At 37.6% G+C, this 18,618-nt stretch overlaps 1 protein-coding gene across 1 annotated transcript in view; it reads left to right on the top strand.

Moving 5' to 3' along the window:
• The window catches only part of LOC104168247 (zinc finger protein 385D-like), a 130,883-nt gene that overhangs the window by 106,817 nt on the left and 5,448 nt on the right, over positions 1 to 18,618 (top strand). Inside the window, 2 exon segments of the mRNA XM_009708777.1 lie at positions 15,300 to 15,533; positions 17,486 to 17,664. Of these exon segments, the coding sequence (XP_009707079.1) occupies positions 15,300 to 15,533; positions 17,486 to 17,664 (413 nt within the window).

The following is an 18,618-nucleotide window of genomic DNA, read 5'->3' on the forward strand; positions in this document are numbered from 1 at the left end:
TTGTTTTTTAAAAACACTGATTATCCTAATATTTTGCTAAAACTTGCTTTTCCTGGGATGTCAGTTGTTATGTGGCATTTTTTCAGTATCCCTGTAGAGCAAAGAAGAGGTCTTTATCGGACTCATCTCATTTGGCACTGTGGCAGCTGCACATTTGGAGTGATTAAAAGTATTAATAAATTTAGATAAAAGAATTGATAATCAGCTATCCATCTGCAGATTTCTTGGCATTAGGCACAGATAGGTTAGATCTGCAATTCCCCTGTCCACATTGTCTATCCTTTTTAATTCTGCCCTATCTGCTGACATTTGAAACAGCTGTTGCAGCCTGAAGTCATAAAAAAAAAAGACGTTACCAAGCATGGATGCTTTCCAGTCCAATCATACTTATATTTGTAGAATTAGCAAAAAACTTAAGTCTGCAGAGAGATACATTGATCAGTTGACTAAGTTGTGATTAATGCGTCAGAAAAACCTGCTTGCTAGCTCTCAAGTTCGTGCACTGAATGATTTAAAGCTATGACTGTTTCTTCAGAGGTAAAAGATCCATTCACAAGCCTTGCTTATATGCTTGCAATGAACCTAGAAATGTAAACTAATGCAAATTATGCAATAGAAGTAATTGGAAGGTTGAAATCAGGATACACAGTTTTTCTAAAGCTGGGTAAGTTCTCTGAGATTCTGCCTAAGACAACATGTTAGAAGAAATCCTATGTGCAGTCACAATCTTACCTAATATGGGGCTGGAATGTCAGTTATTGTGGGCTATGTCTTTAGATCCCAAAAGAGCAAAGACTAGAAGGCATTTTAATCCAGATCATCTTTTCTGGCATCGCTAAGTCCTGTTGTCAATGAAGTATAAGAGGTTACAGCCTGATGAAGACAATGATGATGGTTACATATTGAAATGAACAGTAAGTAGATTTTAAGTGGTCGCTTGCTTGCTTATTATATGAGGCTTTTTATTGGCTTTTTCCATAAGTAGAAAAGTAGACAGACAAGACATAAAAGGGCACACAAAAATATATAACAAATGTTATGGGAAAAAAACTGCCAATCACTAGAATTTATTTCCTTTAAAATTCCAGTTAGAAAGAAGGAGCAGTAAATAGGGAGCCATGCTGGTTACTCGCTTTCAGGAGTTCCATTTTGACTTTTCTACCCTTACTTGGTTTCAAGCTGCCTTTGTAAGTGCTATGGATGGTTAGCAACTTAAAACAATATTTAAAATGTATCCCTAAAAGGTGAAGGGCTTAAGAAGCAGTTATATCTTTGAGGTCTGCTTGTATTAAAAAAGCACATAATGCTTTGCTCTCATAGCTAATGGTGACTCCAGTCTACCTCAATGAATTTTTAGCCTCAACATGTAAAATTGGGAAGTCTATTCTTTGTACTGTATTTCTAAGAGTTCTTTTATCATCTCAAAGCTGCATCTTCTACTGCATGCTGTAGCATTTGAAGTATTGGAGTATCATCCCTGCTGTACTTTACTCACAAGTGTAGACTAAGGATAGGAGGAGTGGAGGGGTTTGTTTTGATGTGAATTGTGTTTAGATTATTACACTGCTTACCTGCTGGAACTTCACCTTAATTTCTTATTAAAAATGTCTGAAAGCTTTAAGAACAAGTTTATAAAAACATAGTTTTGGAGCCCTGCTTGTCATCTCTGAGTTGTGCTGTTTATGACTGACTTAGGGACTCTCCATTCCTGCAGAATTTTACTGATGGTACAAAGTACACTTTCCAGATTGAACGAGTTCAGTCATGTCTACCCTGATCTTCAGCTATTTTTTGTCACCACAATTCGTTTCAGGAGAAGTAGATATTCAAGTGTTTATCCAGTGTGATTTTCTGCCATGGAAATGAAAGATGGAAGTGTCTTCTGTTCCATGTATGTTTGAACAATGCACAGCCATTACAGATCTTGCTTTCACTGTTACCTAGACATGCAAGAGACCAGATATCTGTGCGCTATATAGTGAATAGACTTGGGAAGCACAGTACAGTAGCTTTCTGGGAAAACTGGTGGAAGGCTTACTTTGAAGCCAAATGCTTCAAAATATTTTCATTTTCCAAATTACTAGTAAAACATTTGTTTTCAAGTTGTATATTATAAATACGATACATTTGGGTTGCACTAGTATAATTATTTTCATGCTAATTTCACATTTTTTAATTTGTGAGGGAGCGGAGACTGTGTAGCCCTTTGAAAAGGAGGGAAGCAGTAAGGTTTTTCCTAATGGTTTTGTGGTGATGGAAGCCAGGATTTGTTGCTTCAGGCATTTTTCCCAACTTCTTGTTTTCCATTTCACAAAAAAAATCTTACAGTTGTACAAGCGTATGCATTTTTCTCATGGTCATGGATCAAGACATCTGATGATTACTATAGATTCACTTGATCTGCAGTTCAGAGGCTTTGAGAGGGAGGAACCAGTATTCGCTTTCCTGGTCCATTTACTGTCTTTCTCTCCCGCTCACAAAAAAAAAAAAAAAAAAAAAAAAAAAAAAAAAAAAAGAAAAAAGAAAATCTATATAGATACATCTTCTAAGGCTGTAGCTAAAGTACCACTATTATGAGTTGGCTTACAAGCTCACAACTGATGCAGGTTTTCTGAAGGAGAGCTAAGGAAGCTCTCTACCTGCCTGCCAAATGGCCAATGCATAAGCATTCCATAAGGAAACGATTTGTGCAAGTGTTGACCAAATTCTTTACACTGTGAATTAGTAATTTCTAGTTTTCAAAATGAAAAAAATGAAATTATCTAACAGGCTGAAACCTACATTTCATAGTGTGTATTGCCACTTCAGGGACTGGCAGATTTGAAGTTTTGTTTCAGAAGAGCAGTGCTGTCATCTTTCACAACCTGTGCTGAGTTTTCTGAGTGATGCAGAGTGATCCTAAGTAAACCATTTATAATTTTGTTTATGTAAAATGGTAGCAACCTTAGGATCCTGAGAACACATCTAATATAGTGTATCAGTGCTAAAGAGATACTTAAATGTTCTTGTACTGGATACTGCAGAAGCTGAAGGGTGTTCAGACCTTTGTTGTTGCAGCTGCTGTTATTTTACCAATGCAGTCATACTACAACTGCTTTCCAAGATTTTTGAAAACTTATACAAAGAATTAGGCTCCTAATTCCATATTTTTCATCCAAACAACTTTTTTTTTTTAAACTGCAGTAGGTTTCCTCTGAAAAACTTAATCATAATGTTTGTTATTATTTGCTAGATATTGAGGAGGAGTAAGCAACAGGAGGTAAAATACACTCTGCATCATAAAAAAAAAAAACCAAAAACAGCCAGCAATCCCTCAGAGTTTACACAGAATTATTCTGGATTATTGTTTTCAATTGTATGCTCCAATTGCTACTATTTTTCCCCGTTCTCGCTGTATTCTGTTCCTCAGTAGGTCTTTGAACTGGAATTGTTGGGTAAGATCTGATGACGTTCTGGAAGTGCTAAAAATATTACTTTTTATGAATGAAAAGTGGATTTTAAAGAAAAGTCACTGATGCTGAGATGAGTGAAAGTGAGGCTGTGGAATGGTGATCTGATTGTTGCACACGTGTGATACTTTGAACTTGCATGTTCATTAACAAATAATTATATAGCTGAAAGGCTGTTGAGGCAGGCAAATTGCACCTATTCACCTAGACACTGTGTAAACATGAGTATGAAAATACATTTGGTTGTTCATAAAATAATGAGTGCAACTTTCAAATATTTGGGCTTGTCTTGGCGCTTTCATGGACTCTTATTTCATGTATTTTTCTCTGTTCTAGAGTACATGGGAAAGAGATATGACAGAATGAAAACTAAGGAACCAGCACTGTAGTATATTATACTCCTAAAGAGAACTTTTATTTTCTCTGTTTCACTTTTTTAAGAGCTAATGCTGGGTCTGAATGATGTCAGATCTACTGATGTCTAAATAACTGTCATGTACAAGAAAGGAAAAAAATTTAACAGAGGGAGCTAGGGTATGATCTTGTAAGTGGAGTAGTATTTGCAGCCACATTTAGAAGCGAAGCTGAAGCCACTTTTGTTGCTACTGTGTTATGTTGTCAGGGAAAGAACTGCATACAAAGGAAAATGTGGCACATGTAGAGAATGACAATTTGAGTTTACCAAAGAAATTAATAAAAATCTGTAATTATGCTCATTAATATCCTCCCCTACTAGAAAGCAAAATGTGAAAAGACCAACAATGACAGAACTAGCACAAACAGTTTGCAACTATTAGCAGCCCTGCTCCTGTTGCATAGGGCGGTTTCCTTCAAATGTCCCTCCGTGACCTACCTTCTGAACAGGTTGTAGCTCCCGCTTCGCCTATGACTAACTGCCTAAGAATCACACTACTGACAATGTAGCTACCTTCACTCAACATGACAGAACTTTTGGGTTTGCAAGTATCGGACAAAACTGTCCAACAAATTAACTATGTCACTATGAGTATTAATGTATGTCCCTTTTAGTTTCGAGATTACATAGGCCTCTAATATCAGAAAAGGCCAAAGCATAGCAAGAATTAAATGCCTCATCTGAGATACTGCAAATGTTTGCTAAAGCTACTCTTGCACTGGCTGTTTTGATGCTAATTTTCATTAATATGCAGCTGCTGTCATCTTCTGTCACTGCAAAGTAAGAGCGGTCATTTACTTATTAAGAACTGTTCTGCTAGCTTTGTGTCCTAAAATACAAACCTGTCATTGTTTTACGTGTAATTGGTTAAATAGAATAATATATTTGATTCTATAAGCTTTGAAACCAGGAGTGATATCTATGAATGGTGCCATTATGAAATACATTTGTGATTTTCACTGTTCACTTGTGTGCTGAAACTTTATATAATTCACCAGAACAGCTTTGGGCTAGGAAAGCATCACTTCTTCCATTTTGCTTCTGTGGAGAGCTTGCCTGATAAAATTATGGTACTGACTAGATAAACATCCCAAACAGCAAAGCACTGATAACCTCTCTGCTGGGTAGGTGTGGATGGTGCCAGGGAATGCCGCTGGAAGAAACGAGAAGAGTTGTTTCAGACTCTTCTGACAAAGAGAAAATTTGATGAGAGGGAACTCACTAAATTACTGAAGTAGACAGATTTCTCTTGCTCTTTGCCTAATTCCAGGACCATCCATCCAGACATGATAGCCAATGGAGACTGCTAGTGTTGCTCAAAATAATTGTTTTACTAAAAAAAGTAAGAAAAAGTGAAACAAAACCTGTAAATCATGCCAAGAACTATGATGGCAGAAAATTATTTAGAAATTGTTGGTCTGGATTGTCTGTGCAACTCTCCGTGAACATCATTCAATGTCTTTAACTGTAATGATGAAACTGGGTGTTTCATAAGCCCTTTGTTTCGGTCCTAGCCCAGAAGCAACCTGTGGTGGGTTGGAGAGGGGAGGGAGGAGAAGAGATGCAGGCAATAGTAGGAACGTTTATTTTAGATGATGGAACCTGCTGGAGATGTAAGAGCAATTTAAATAGATGGTAATAGTAACTACAGCTGTGAGTAGTAAAAGATCCTTTCACAGACTCTCTGGAAATTGCAAGAGGTTTCCTTTCCCTGGCACTCACTTGGGTGCTACTCTTGGGATGTGCCTGTCAGTTTATGAAACATTTTACCAACAGTATGTGATCAGCCAAAGGAAAATTCCTTGTAGAAGTGTTGGACTGAAGAGGACTACTAAAAATCTAAATGGGATAGCAGGAAAGTCAAACCACTTATTTACTCTAAAGTTTAAGGATAATAACTCTACCATCTCCTGTTCTGTTCTCTCATCAATTCCTTCTGAAATTTGCTCCTCCATGATTTGGGCATTTGGTATCTCAACTACTTACAGAAGAGCAGGTGGTTGTAAGAAAGCCATTGCTGATCAGTCCACAGAACACATCTGCTGCAGGCTTTACTTATGGTGCACTCCAAGACAGATGTCTGAAACAATGTATGTCTTCTCACTGCTCTCCCTGCCTTCACTCCACTGAAGAAAGTTATACAGTTACAACAGATGCTTGTACAGCTTCTGACAATTCCTGTATTAGACACAACATTAGTTGATTGCCAAAAACAGATTTACTAGCTCAATGCTCTCCAGTAAAGGAAGTAAGCTGCTGTAAAGGGAATAGCTTTAATTATTCCTGGATTCAAGACAGCGGAATGCCATGAGGTATTACACTTATGAGGGCAGTCAGAAGTCAGAGTTCTCAGAAATTCTGAGTTGGATTCCAGTTATTTTAATTTACTTCTAGGTTCTAAGACTATAAATCTATTTTGAAACTTAAAGTTTGTATGGTGGTTTTAAAGAGGACATTCAACTTGCTTAAAATGCAAAAAAAAAAAAAAAGCAAGCAACTCCCTGCTTAAAATGGAGAGCGATCCTATGCAATCTGCAGTGCAGTTCACTCATTCTCTCCTTGTTACATTTGATTAATGAAAGCAATGTTTTTTCTCTCCTTCTGCCAGTGATTAATACTTCTCTGCGCTTCTTTGTTTTTGGTGGCAGATTGCTGGGGGAGAGATTCCACAGTAAATTGTTTTTTGATATCAAGTTTTAAATAGGCTTTGCTAGCCTGCTTGTTTTGTGAAAAATACTTCTCAGACTCCAGTAGTGTATAGCCTGGACTATGTCTGCTCTGTCTCTGTTAAAGAGAAGGGGAGTTTAGGAGAGCCCCTTCCAAAGCTGTCTTCCATCACTACAGCTGATAGTGCATGGTGAAAGAGAACAGCTTGGGTGCTGCTTCCTTCCCCGTGTCTGCAGGGTGGGCATGTGGGGGCAGCAGGAGAAGCAGGCAGAGACTGAATCATAGTTAGGGACTGGCCTCGGTAACAGCGATTTGTTCTTCCAGGTACATGGCTTGAGTTGAAGCCCTAATGGGTGTTTGGGTGGGAAGGTCATACTTGGAAGTCATCGCTGTTAGTGAGACAAACAAAAGTTACTCCCTGAATTCTCCTTGGAGAAGTACTGCCTCCAGTACTGACTAGGTGTAATTCATATCACCTAGACCTTGGTGGTGAGGTAGGGCCTGTTTTTAAGTAGTATTTTGGACTACTATTTGGACTAATCTACAGTAGTGATTCACACAGTGCCAAGGATGTTCCTGGACACGGGAACGCAACCATCCATTCATTTCTACTGCTGGATGACTTCTAGTCAAAGCTGAATCTCTCCGATATCCCTGGGCAGAGTCTGGAGTTCAATGCAAGCCAAGGAGCAACAGGCAGTTCATGTGCAGCTGACCTGTTTTGGAGCAGAGTGAGAGTTTGATAATACAAATGGGGACTGCTGTGTACATTCAAGGCAAATTCATTTTACTGTAGTATATCTTACAGAACCTTTTTCTTTAGTGGGCTTTTAGCTTTTAAGGAAATGTTTTCAATTCCTTGTTTTTTTACTGGTGGTAAACTCAACTGATGTTCAATTTCTGCTCATGCATTAAGATTAACTACAAATATACTTTTGATTGTGTTTGCTTTTACTCAAAAGTTGGGAAATGCATACTGAAGCATGTGCAGATGTAAAACTGGTGGCAGTTTGCCAGCATAGCCTTTGATGTTGCCAAGCATGAGAGACCTATGTATAGGATAATACAGCTTTCCTTCTATATATGTGATAAAACCACCATGTGCATGTTTTATTCCTTATCTTAAAAGCAATGTTTTACGTTGCAGCCTCCAAAATAAAAATGTAACTATCAAAATGAAATCTAAAACCCTGCCTTATGTATAACCTTCAAGTTAGAGTCGAAATAGAAAATGTGCAATTTTAGCATGGCCGCTGAGGTCACAATCTGCAAAAATCCTCTTTGCATTTGACTATGAGCTCCACCCTTTAAACAAACACTTTGTCCTGGTTTCAAATTGAATTTTCCCCTATACAAGTCTCATTAATTAAATGACAAGAGTAGCTTCAGCCAGCAACCTGTTCCCCCTGCAGCTCCTTGCGTGGGACCTTTCACTCCTAGCTGGTGAAAGCCCTTTTTTTTCTGCTTGGCTGAGGAGAAATCTGTGCAATAGAAAGGACAGCTCAGCGTCCAAACCCAGTCATCACCAAGAGTTGCTTAAAATAACTTGAAAAATAAATGGTTTCTTCTCATCCTCTCCTTTCCTTCCAGTCACATTTTTATTCAGCTACATTTGCCAGAGAACCCAAAACCCAGACACAGCATGACATGTCCCTACCTTCCTCCTTCCCTTTCCACAGACCTTTTACCCCCAGCTGTTGCTGTTGCTGCCAGCGCAGTTCAATTAACCTCAACAGGAATGCAGTCATCCCTTTGTGGTTAATCCTGTTCAGGATTAATGAACTGTGCTTTAAACCAAGGGAACTGCTAGTAAAAATGAGGTATAATTTCATTAGAAAATTGTGTACTGCTAATTAATGAAGAAGGTCATTTTTGGACTTGGCAGAATTGAGTTTAACTGGAGAAAAAAAAATCCACAGAGCAAATAAGTGAAGTTTGCTACTTTCTCCTCACTCTTACTCTCTCTGTGGTCATGTTTTGTCTCCAAACATCTTGTTTTCTGTCTCCCTCGCATCAGGTCACCGCCAAGGCATGTCACCGGGAAGCATGGAGTAGAGGCAGCAGTAAAATGAGGCCATTTATTGTGGAGCCGCTTGTTCCTTCATCCTTTGTTTCTGAGTGATGAACACTGTGTACAATGTGATTCATTTAAGTGCTAAGAAACAGGGACTGGTCAAAATACCTAGGTCATTGCTTCTCCAGTTACGAACCAAGAAAATTCCTGGTATTTGGCTTTCATGCTGGTCCTGGGAAAGTTTGCAGTCCTTCAGTTTCTCAGCAGTGCTTCTTCTGTACATTTGAGCAAAGGCTTGGGCCATACCTTAGATACGTTCAGCCTTTTGCTTTCTGGATCTCAAAAGCAATCAGGATAGATACTTAGACAAAGCAAAGTAACAAGGAACTTTAGCAAGAAAGTGACTGACAAGCCAGGGCAGTGACAGGGGAAGAGGGAGAAAACAGGTGAAAAACTGATATTTAAAAGAGAAGATCAGAAAAGGCAGCTCATCAAAAATTTTCAAATTCTGTTCCTGTTTGGTCATACACAGATTTTTTTATTACTTCAGAGTTCTTGACTCTTCCATTATGGCATTTTAATTAGTATGCATCCTGTAAAAGATAGGTAAATATAATGATTTCAAATATTTTGTGTCGCTTCACTGAAGGGGATCTTACCATAAAGTAATGAATTACACAACTATCATTCAGATATTTTGATCTTTTATACCAAAACCACCACGAGGTATGGTACTTAACTCTCTAAACCATGCTGTTGCAATTAGTTTTTTCTTACAAAAAAATTACATAGGTCCTTCTAAGTTCTAAAAATATACTTGTGACTCTCCAAGTAAAAGATATCCATTCTGGGAAGGATATATCTATAAAAAATAGATCGAATCCAGGTTTTGAATGTAAAACTAAGTCTAATGACCAGAATTTTCATAATACGATACCAAAAGAATTTTCTGTACAATATATTGTAATGGGTCAAATATCCACCAACCACAAAATATGCATGCTTGTATTCGACAGATATAAAGGAGGAGAAGTCAAAGTTCCTCAAAGTGTTTTAGGTGCCAGAGCCAGCCAATGTGCTATCACACATGTGTATGTTTTAGCGCATGAGTACAGAAAGTCAGCCAAGCATGAAAAAAAGTCAGTTGCAGTTGTTTTGGGGATGGTACTTTGCTTTTTCATATATTCCACTGTTATATTTATAGATTCAAAAGAAATTACGTCTTATCTTCAAATGTAATTACCCCAGAGGACACAGAACATGGGATTTTCAAAGCAGGCCAAGGAAACTGAGGACCTGGTTCTTAGTAGACAGGAAAACAATATACCAAGACTGTTTTGAACGTGCTCCGTACTGGAGCATTCTGTTATTTGATGCGGGTTTGCTATAAGCAAGCCAGCTGACAACGCTTTTGCAATACTGAGAGGTCTTATGGTATAGTGAAATATTTCATATCAAGTTCTGCTTGTCATGAGAAAGAATTTGCTTTCTGGTTTCGGGGTGGGGAGGGTGGGGCTGGGTGGGTTCGTTTGGTTTGGTTTGGTTTGGGTTTTCCTGGGCAGCATTTTGGGCCAAATGCTCAATGCTTTTATGTCAAAGGCAAAGTTTGATTTAAATGAGACCAGAATGCATGGGTATGTGCTAAATCAGATATTTTTAAATGCATGCCACTTGAGATTGCGGAAGAAAAAACACACTCATAAATAGTTGTGATTTGTTTGAAGTCAGAGCACTTTTCTCTCTGTGGGCCTATTTATAGTTTCAGAATAAGAAATTCTTGTGCTTAGTAGCAGGAACTGATGAGTGAGACTTTCGTATACTCAGAAGAAAAACATGAGTTGTAATTTTCTGTTTCTTCAGCCTAAAGAAAATTCTTGAGTCTTGTAGCTGGGATATAAAATTAATCCTGCTTACTTAGGAGGACCTTAATCACACACTTGCAGTTTTCCGCTTGAACTATGGTATCTGTAGTACCCAAAGGAGTCAATTCTCACAGAATGTTTTTCATCTGGCTTTGTCTTCTTGTTAAAATAGATCTCTGATTTTGTCAGTGACCAAGATTAGATTTTAATGTAATTTTTTTGTATTTTTATTCTGTTTCTATATCAAGACCAGGAACACAAATGGATTATTGTGAATCCTGAAGTGTTCCCATTTTTTGCTGCTGGAGTCCAGTTCCATACAATATTAGCAATCAGCTTTTATGCCAAAGCCAAGCCGTGACAGTTGCAATAATGAATATTTGCTGCAGGCCACTGGTATGAAAATAGCACAGTGCTGCAAGCCTGCGTCACCAGAAACAAATCCTCCATTTGGCTGTGACTGAATTTCCAGCTCAATTTTAGATCATTTATTATTGAAATGGTTCTTATAGCACTGTCATAATATAATGTTAAGAAATGCTGATTCAGTCTTCAAGGCATCAATTCAAATGACTTCCTACTCCTTTTTGGTGGGGGTTCTTTTTTTAATCCCTTGTATCTTTAATGCTGTACCCTGTATTTAGGGCACTGAATTGTGTACAGGCAGCAGCACTGTAATATATTCAGAGAGACACATGCTGGTTAGGTTAGAAGTTCTGGTGAGAAGAGGATTTGAACTCCCTCTGTGTAAGCTTACTTGACAGCTTTTAGAATGTTTTTGCCTTAATTCCTGCAGATAATTCTTGAGTTTATATGAGGAGGAGCAGCTTTGTATATGTAAATGTGTCGCGATATTTACATGGTGAACTTGGATGATTTTCTTGTATATCTTTTGATGTCATTAATGCATTTGCATTAGTGGAATATTGTCGTGGTTTAACCCCAGCCAGCAACTAAGTACCACACAGCTGCTCACTCATTCTCCTCCCTGCCCCTGGTGGGATGGGGAGGAGAATCGGAAAAAGATAAAACCTATGGGTTGAGATGAGAACAGTTTAATAATTGAAATAAAATTAATAATAATAATAATTGTAATTGTAATGGAAAGGGAGATAACAAAGAGAGAGAGAGGAATAAAACCCAAGGGACAAAACAAGTGATGCACAATGCAATTGCTCACCACCCACTGAGTGATGTTCAGTCCATCCCCGAGAAGCGATCAGCCCCTTCCGGCCAACTCCCCTCAGTTTCTATACTGGCCATGACGTTCCATGGTATGGGATATCCCTTTGGCTAGTTTGGGTCAGCTGTCCTGGCCGTGTTCCCTCTCAGCTTCTTGTGCACCTCCTTGTTGGCTGAGTATAGGAAACTAAAAAGTCCTTGACTTGGAATAAGTGTTACTTAGCAACAACTAAAACATCAGTGTGTTATCCACATTATTCTCATACTAAATCCAAAAAACACAGCACTGTACCAGCTACCAGGAAGAAAATTAATTCTATGCCCGCCAAAACCAGGGCAAATAGATAGTATATTAATACAGGGCACCTTTTGAAAGTGCAGAGTATATGCACTGAACTTTGATATTTTTTTTAGGTGAAGAATATGCTGATGACATTTATCATTTTTAGTTTAATTCTTATATACAATGCTACTTTCACACATGCATATCAAAATACCCTCAAAGGGACTAACATAATTGGTTGTATTTTCTTTTCACTTTAAAATAATTACATAGTGAAATATTAGATCAACATAGATATAGGAGGTTAGATATTTGAAGTAGAATAAAATCTGCAGTTATTTAAGCTGCTTTTTTTTTTTTTTTTCCCCATTCATTGCCTCAGGTTTTCCTATGGAAAATAAAGAAATTATGATCTATATTTTGCTTAGGGCAAAATATTGACCCTTGCATTACAAAGCTGGTAATGATGCTTGATGTACATATCTAATTTCCTGCAAGATTAGAATGAGCACCAACCTTTCTGTCAATCCTGAGAGAATGTTAATATCTTCTTTTTCTTTTCCTTCCCTCTCCCTGATGCCATCTGTCCTCTGCCTTCCTTTTCACCAGAAAAGTACAGTGGCTAGACTTACTACTGTACACTAGTACCAGGATGGAGAAACTGAAGTTTTAAAAGCAGTGTTATGTACTGCTGGGTTTGGACTTTTGCAGCAACTTTCAACTGAAGGGAAGCTGACATTGACACAGATTCTCTTGGATGGGAAAGGAGTGACTAGTTAAATGTATAATTTTCTGGACAGATCTACAAAGGCTTCATTTATTTATCAGTTTCCCAACAAAAGATCTAATATTTCAAAATAGTATTTTTCTTTTGAAACGTTATTATTGGTCTGTAAAAAGTAATAAATAAAAACTGAATGTTCGGCAAGGTAACACCATTCATTCTGCACCAGTATTTGACATCACCAATACCTTCAGGACATAACCACCTCCAGACTCACACTCAAGAAAAAAAAAAAAACAAAACAAAACAAAACAACTTTGATTAGACCTTGAGTGGGACCTTATTTTTGCTATATGCTTTAATGCCTGTGAATATGTAGAATATTCACATGACAAACTCTGCTTTCTCAGTTTTATGAATAATCATTTTTAAAACCCCTCTGGGAGAATATATAGAAGCATTACAAAATACACAATGTATAGAAATAATAGGGCTTGAAAGGTCCTGTTCCCACTGACTGAAAGGGGAATCATACCTAGGTTGCTCCTGCAGGTATTTGTTCAACCAGTTTCAAGTCCTTCAGCAGGCAATATTTCCAGATCTCTGTAGGCAGGCTATTCTCAGGCTTTACAACCTTTAATATTAGAAAGAATTTCCTGACGTCTAATCTAAGACTCTCTTGATGTAATCCAATAGTCCTTGTCCTATTAGGAGGGATCTGGGAGAAGAGTTTATTCTCGTATTTTTAGCTACCTGCTACAGATATGAAATGTTGTCAGTGTTTACCCATCATCTTCCATATTCACAGTCCGTGTTTTCTAAACCTCTGATTTGTTTTGATTTTCTCCCTCGCAACTCCTCTCTTGTTGGTTTGCATTTGTATTGCTGCTGGATTAACAACAAAGCAAGTAATTGTTAATTTTTACGTTGCAGTCCCCAGGCTGGACGCAGGGCCTCCAGTGCTGATTAGGGGAGAGAAAAATACTTCGTAAATCTTTCACTTTGAACTTCCAATATGGTGGGAACCTGTTTCACAGCACGTTGATATGAGAGATCTGTGTTCGTCTTGTTATCCGCTACTGAAAGCTTTTTCTGAAAAACAAGGAAACAAACAAACAAAGAAAACAACTGAAAATCAAACAAACAAACAAACCCTCCCAAAAAAGCAGTACTGAGGCTGTTGTTTTCCATCCTGTTTTAATAGATCAGATTAATCCTACTGAGTGTGAATTCCTGCAATTGTCTTTACTGAAAAGCATCTAATTTTCTAGACTGTTTCTCCAATGAGTTAAAAGTGGTTTGAATCATGTCTCTCAGTGTGTTTGCGCTTACTCCCAGTTTGCTATTGTCTTCTAAGTTATTAGGCGTGTTCTTCATTAATGAAGTTGTTGAATAGTCTTAGTCTGATACACACATCTGGGGCATCAGTTAGTTATGTCCCTCCTGCATCACAGCACATCCTGAGATCTATAAGCGAAAGAATTGTTATTTTTCCTATTCTAATAGATGGCAATGAATAAAGCATCGCAGGTAGAGCACCACTAACACCGAGGCATGTATGAAACCAAAAGGAACTGTCTATGTTGCAAAGTACCCAATTCCAGGAATATCTCAGTAAAGTAACTAAGATTTCTTACAGGGGAAAATGCTACTCAGGAGACTTAGTATGACAAAATACAACATCACAAAGGCAGAACAGCCCCTGTCCCTTCTCTCCTTCTGTCCCTTACTTGCAGTCTTCTCTGCTGGCTCAGTGCTGGATCTTACTGTCCCCTACCCTAGCAGGGTACTTAACTACTAAAGTACTAAGTACTTAACTACCAAATAATACTACCCTATCCAAATGTCATGTATATATTATTCAAACCAAAATATCATTGTGTATTTTCTCTCTCTCAGGTTTGAAAACTACAGAAAAAGCACGAGTTCTTAGATGCAAGCACTAGGTTTCCAAATAGATTTAGGTATATAACATGCTTACAGTTTTTCCAAACATACCACTGATATGCAGAACGGAAATTTTATTTGTGTTTGTGTAGGTCTCAGATATAGAATGTTGTATATTTAATTACTGTTATTAGTATGTATTGTTATTATGTAATAATGGATAATAATAATGTATGGATAAATATATACTGTGTATTAATAATTACCTTCATTTAATATTAGTTTTGGCTAATGTCAAGTGAAGTATCAATTTAATGTTTCATCTTATCAGATATCAAGAACAGACAATTGTTTTAGTTTTATTAGTACAGAACATTAAAACTTTAGCTTGGCTACTCAACCAGCGTAAGTATTATGCAGTACTATGGCAGTTTATGCATCTGAAGTGCTACATATAAATTTTAACTGCCTATTGTAGTGGTAATTTACACGACCTCTATTAGTCGATTATCTTTCAGTTGTACAGTACAGTCTTAATGACTTGTCTTTTCAGCTTATGAATCCTGTATTTACTGGGTGTTAGCAGAATGCAGGAGACAAGAGTACGCGGCTTTTCTATACATGGAGTACTGTATTTTGTAACCACACAAAATATGAAGGATGAAATCAAATTTAGTTCATTACCATTAATCAAACCATCACCAGCACAATCTGGCTCTCTGTATGGTTACAGTATTAGGATGCAAACAAGCAAATGCCAAAGGTTACAACCTTTTTGTTTGTTTGTTTCTTTCCATCTCTTCTCTTTGCCCACAGACGTTACCACAGGGACACCAGCAATATCAACGACGACAACCGTGGAAATCCGGAAGAGCAGTGTTATGACAACTGAGATCACCTCTAAAGTGGAGAAAATCCCCACGACAGCCACTAGCAGCACCACATGCCCTTCCGTTGAGACTGAGGAAGAAAAAGCAAAAAGACTGCTGTACTGTTCACTATGCAAAGTCGCTGTCAACTCTGCCTCGCAGCTGGAGGCGCACAACAGTGGTGAGATGGAGCAGTGCTTGCTTTCTTCCTTTTTTTTCCTTCTGTCTCAAGAGCTCTGCAATTATCTTCCCCTGAATAGATTAGATCTCTTGCAGCAGGGGACAAAGAGGTGGCAGAAAACTGGCAATTACATGGAATTCATTAACTATTAAAGAATAAAAATGACAGGCAAAGAGGCTTTCATAAAGGGGGAAGAAAGGAATTCTATTGCATGCAAGTTACCCATTTTCTTACATTTTAGCTTTTGCAGTTTCCAAACCTTATAGAGCTAAATGACAGCTCATGCTTCATTACCTTTGGTGTTCAGAGTTTGCATATTTTTGTTTGTGCCAGCTAGCAACCTGAGTATGAATGCCATCAGTTTTGTCTGAAATCTAACAAATTAAGGCTGAAAGAAGGAGTCAGTCAATCAGAGTTCCATGATGAGAGTTAGAATTCTTAGCTCCATATTGTCTGTTAATAACTTGTTAAAATTATGTATATTTTCCCTTTGTTTTCACCAACTGATAACAACTGCTGCATGAGAGTTGAATGGGTAATTGCTTACCTCCATCTTTTTTAATTTTTAAACCTTTTCTTCTTGTTAGAGCTAGGAGCATCAACAGGTTCCAGTAGTAGAGAGCCATCATTCACAGTCACTATTTTAAGCATCTTATTGATTCGCTTTGTGGTGAGCACGGTTAAAAGATCTTGGGATTTAATATGGTGGCAATGAACACCTTTAACAATCCTTCAGAAAAGCTCCTGATTTTGGATGTCAGGGGTTACCTGCCAGCAGGGTAAACAGAATTAAGAGACAGACAGAGAACCTTAGGTTTGAAACATAGAGATAATGATGATATACCTGTAGCAAAATAGTCAATGGTTTTATGATGTAATAAAAAAGAAATAACTTTGGCATGTCTATAGAATCCACTTAAATTAAAAAGGAAATGGTAATCCGTTGGTATTCATGAGAAACAAAGCCTATTCAGTTTTGAATGCTATTTGCTGTATGCCAGATCTTCAACTGGTGAAAATTCAACTTCATAAAGCTGTACCCATTTAACCTATTTAACTTCATGTAAGAGTTAGACTCTAAACATTTTTCCTGATCAAGATGAGAGCCAAAACATTATTCTGAATATTTAAACACAACCCTCCAAGTTTTTGCTGTCTATGCTGATAAACTGTGTGTGCTCACACATATGCATGCTTGTAAGACTGTACATGTGGATGCATATAGCAATTACCAGTGGAACACTTGTTCTGTACACGGTAGTAGTCCATTATCATCACAGACTACCTGCGTGGAAGTCAACAGTGTAAGAAATTGTTCAGTCTGAATAAAGGTAAAGCAACAGGACAATATTATTTTCTATCCAATCTTTATTTTAATAAAAAATGCAAGTGCATTTTTCTCACGTGTATGTTTCTCACACATTTTGATTTCTCTCCGGGCCATTTAGGATCCATACATTGCTGCCAGGACCCTCTGGCCCTTTTTGATTTGGAGACTAATTAGTTAATTACAGATTGAAGTGTGAGCTACCTAATACATACTGGTTATCAATCCATTCAAGAGGACTACAAATCAAAGCCAACTACATCTTTAATAGCTAAATTACTCTTCCTTTGCAACTACAATTCAGGTCTTATTAGCAGCAGGAGTTAATGAGAAAAGTCACACCCATTTAACTTCACATCAGGATACCTGATTGCGCCACTACTTACTGGTGTGGCTGCTTTGTTCTAGTGCATTACCTACAGATATGTAATTTAATAATTAAATATCAGATGTGAAATGCTGTTACATTTGTATGAATCTGATACAGACAAACACAGGCATATTCCAAGGATAGCACGTGGCACCAAGCTGAGGTTCATATGATTTTCTTTTTAAAAGAAAATAAAATAATGAACGCAACCAAATTGCCAAAGTTGTTTCTGTTTCCCATTTCTAATGTCTCCAGGGACTAAGCACAAAACTATGCTGGAAGCTCGGAATGGAAGTGGAACCATAAAAGCCTTTCCCCGGGCAGGCGTAAAAGGCAAAGGACCTGTGAATAAAGGAAACACAGGCCTTCAGAACAAAACATTTCACTGTGAAATATGTGATGTGCACGTAAACTCTGAGACACAACTGAAACAGGTACTCAGCTAGCTTGCAGAGTGTGAATCCTTGGCTGTTCTTTGTTTTCATGGTGATAAAGTACCAACACAATCAGCATGTGTCAGTCTAACAGTTCACATCCAAATGGAGCTTACAGATTTTGCCCTTTGTACTTGTCTTTCATGCTGTATGTTTTGTTTTGGATATGATTTTCCCTTGCACGCAATATATTTTCTCAAAAGCTCTTGATTATATATATGTCTTAAAGAGTTATAGAAGCTGTAAGCTGCAACATGTTACAACTGTCTTTAGACTACTGTAATTGTTATGAGCTAATAAACCCTGCCATTTAGTATACGGCGTGATATTTGCCTTGACAGAGATGTGGAGGTGGGTGCAGCCAGTATTTTCACAAAACACTGAGTAACCTGCTTAGAAATGCAGGCTAGAGAGGATTTGTAATATTTTTTTAATCAGTGTTACTCTGTAACTGAGAAGCATGACCTCTAAATTGCAATTACACTAAGTTATGTTCAGTCATTCTTCAGAAGAACAAAGCCTTTGTTCTGAAAAACACTTAGTTTAATTCCATATGCCTTTTGGAATTAAATACTTGTTAAGGAACTTTACAAGAATGAAGATAAATTCTGCAATGGACAATAGCAATACTTGTCTTCTGCTTTCAGGAGAAAAAAAGTCCAGTTCTTTGTCTTTTTTTGCAAGAATTCTCTTGAGAATGAAAATCAAAGTAAAAATATAGTTCTGAAAAGGGTCCCTTACATCTGATACTGCAATAAAGTCTATGTAGAAGGATTATTGTAAAACCTCATAAATTTTATGAAGAAGATAATGGGTTTTGTGGGGTTTTTTTCCACAGTCACTTATTTTGATATGTAACCATCTTTCAGCTGAAATCTGAAAAGGACGTCTAGACTTCTTAGGGATTTAAACAATTTTGTGACTTCCTCCCCCCCCCCCCCCCCCCCCACACCA

Source organism: Cariama cristata, unplaced genomic scaffold (assembly GCF_000690535.1).
Source record: "Cariama cristata isolate BGI_N322 unplaced genomic scaffold, ASM69053v1 scaffold11070, whole genome shotgun sequence".
NCBI lineage: Eukaryota > Metazoa > Chordata > Aves > Cariamiformes > Cariamidae > Cariama > Cariama cristata.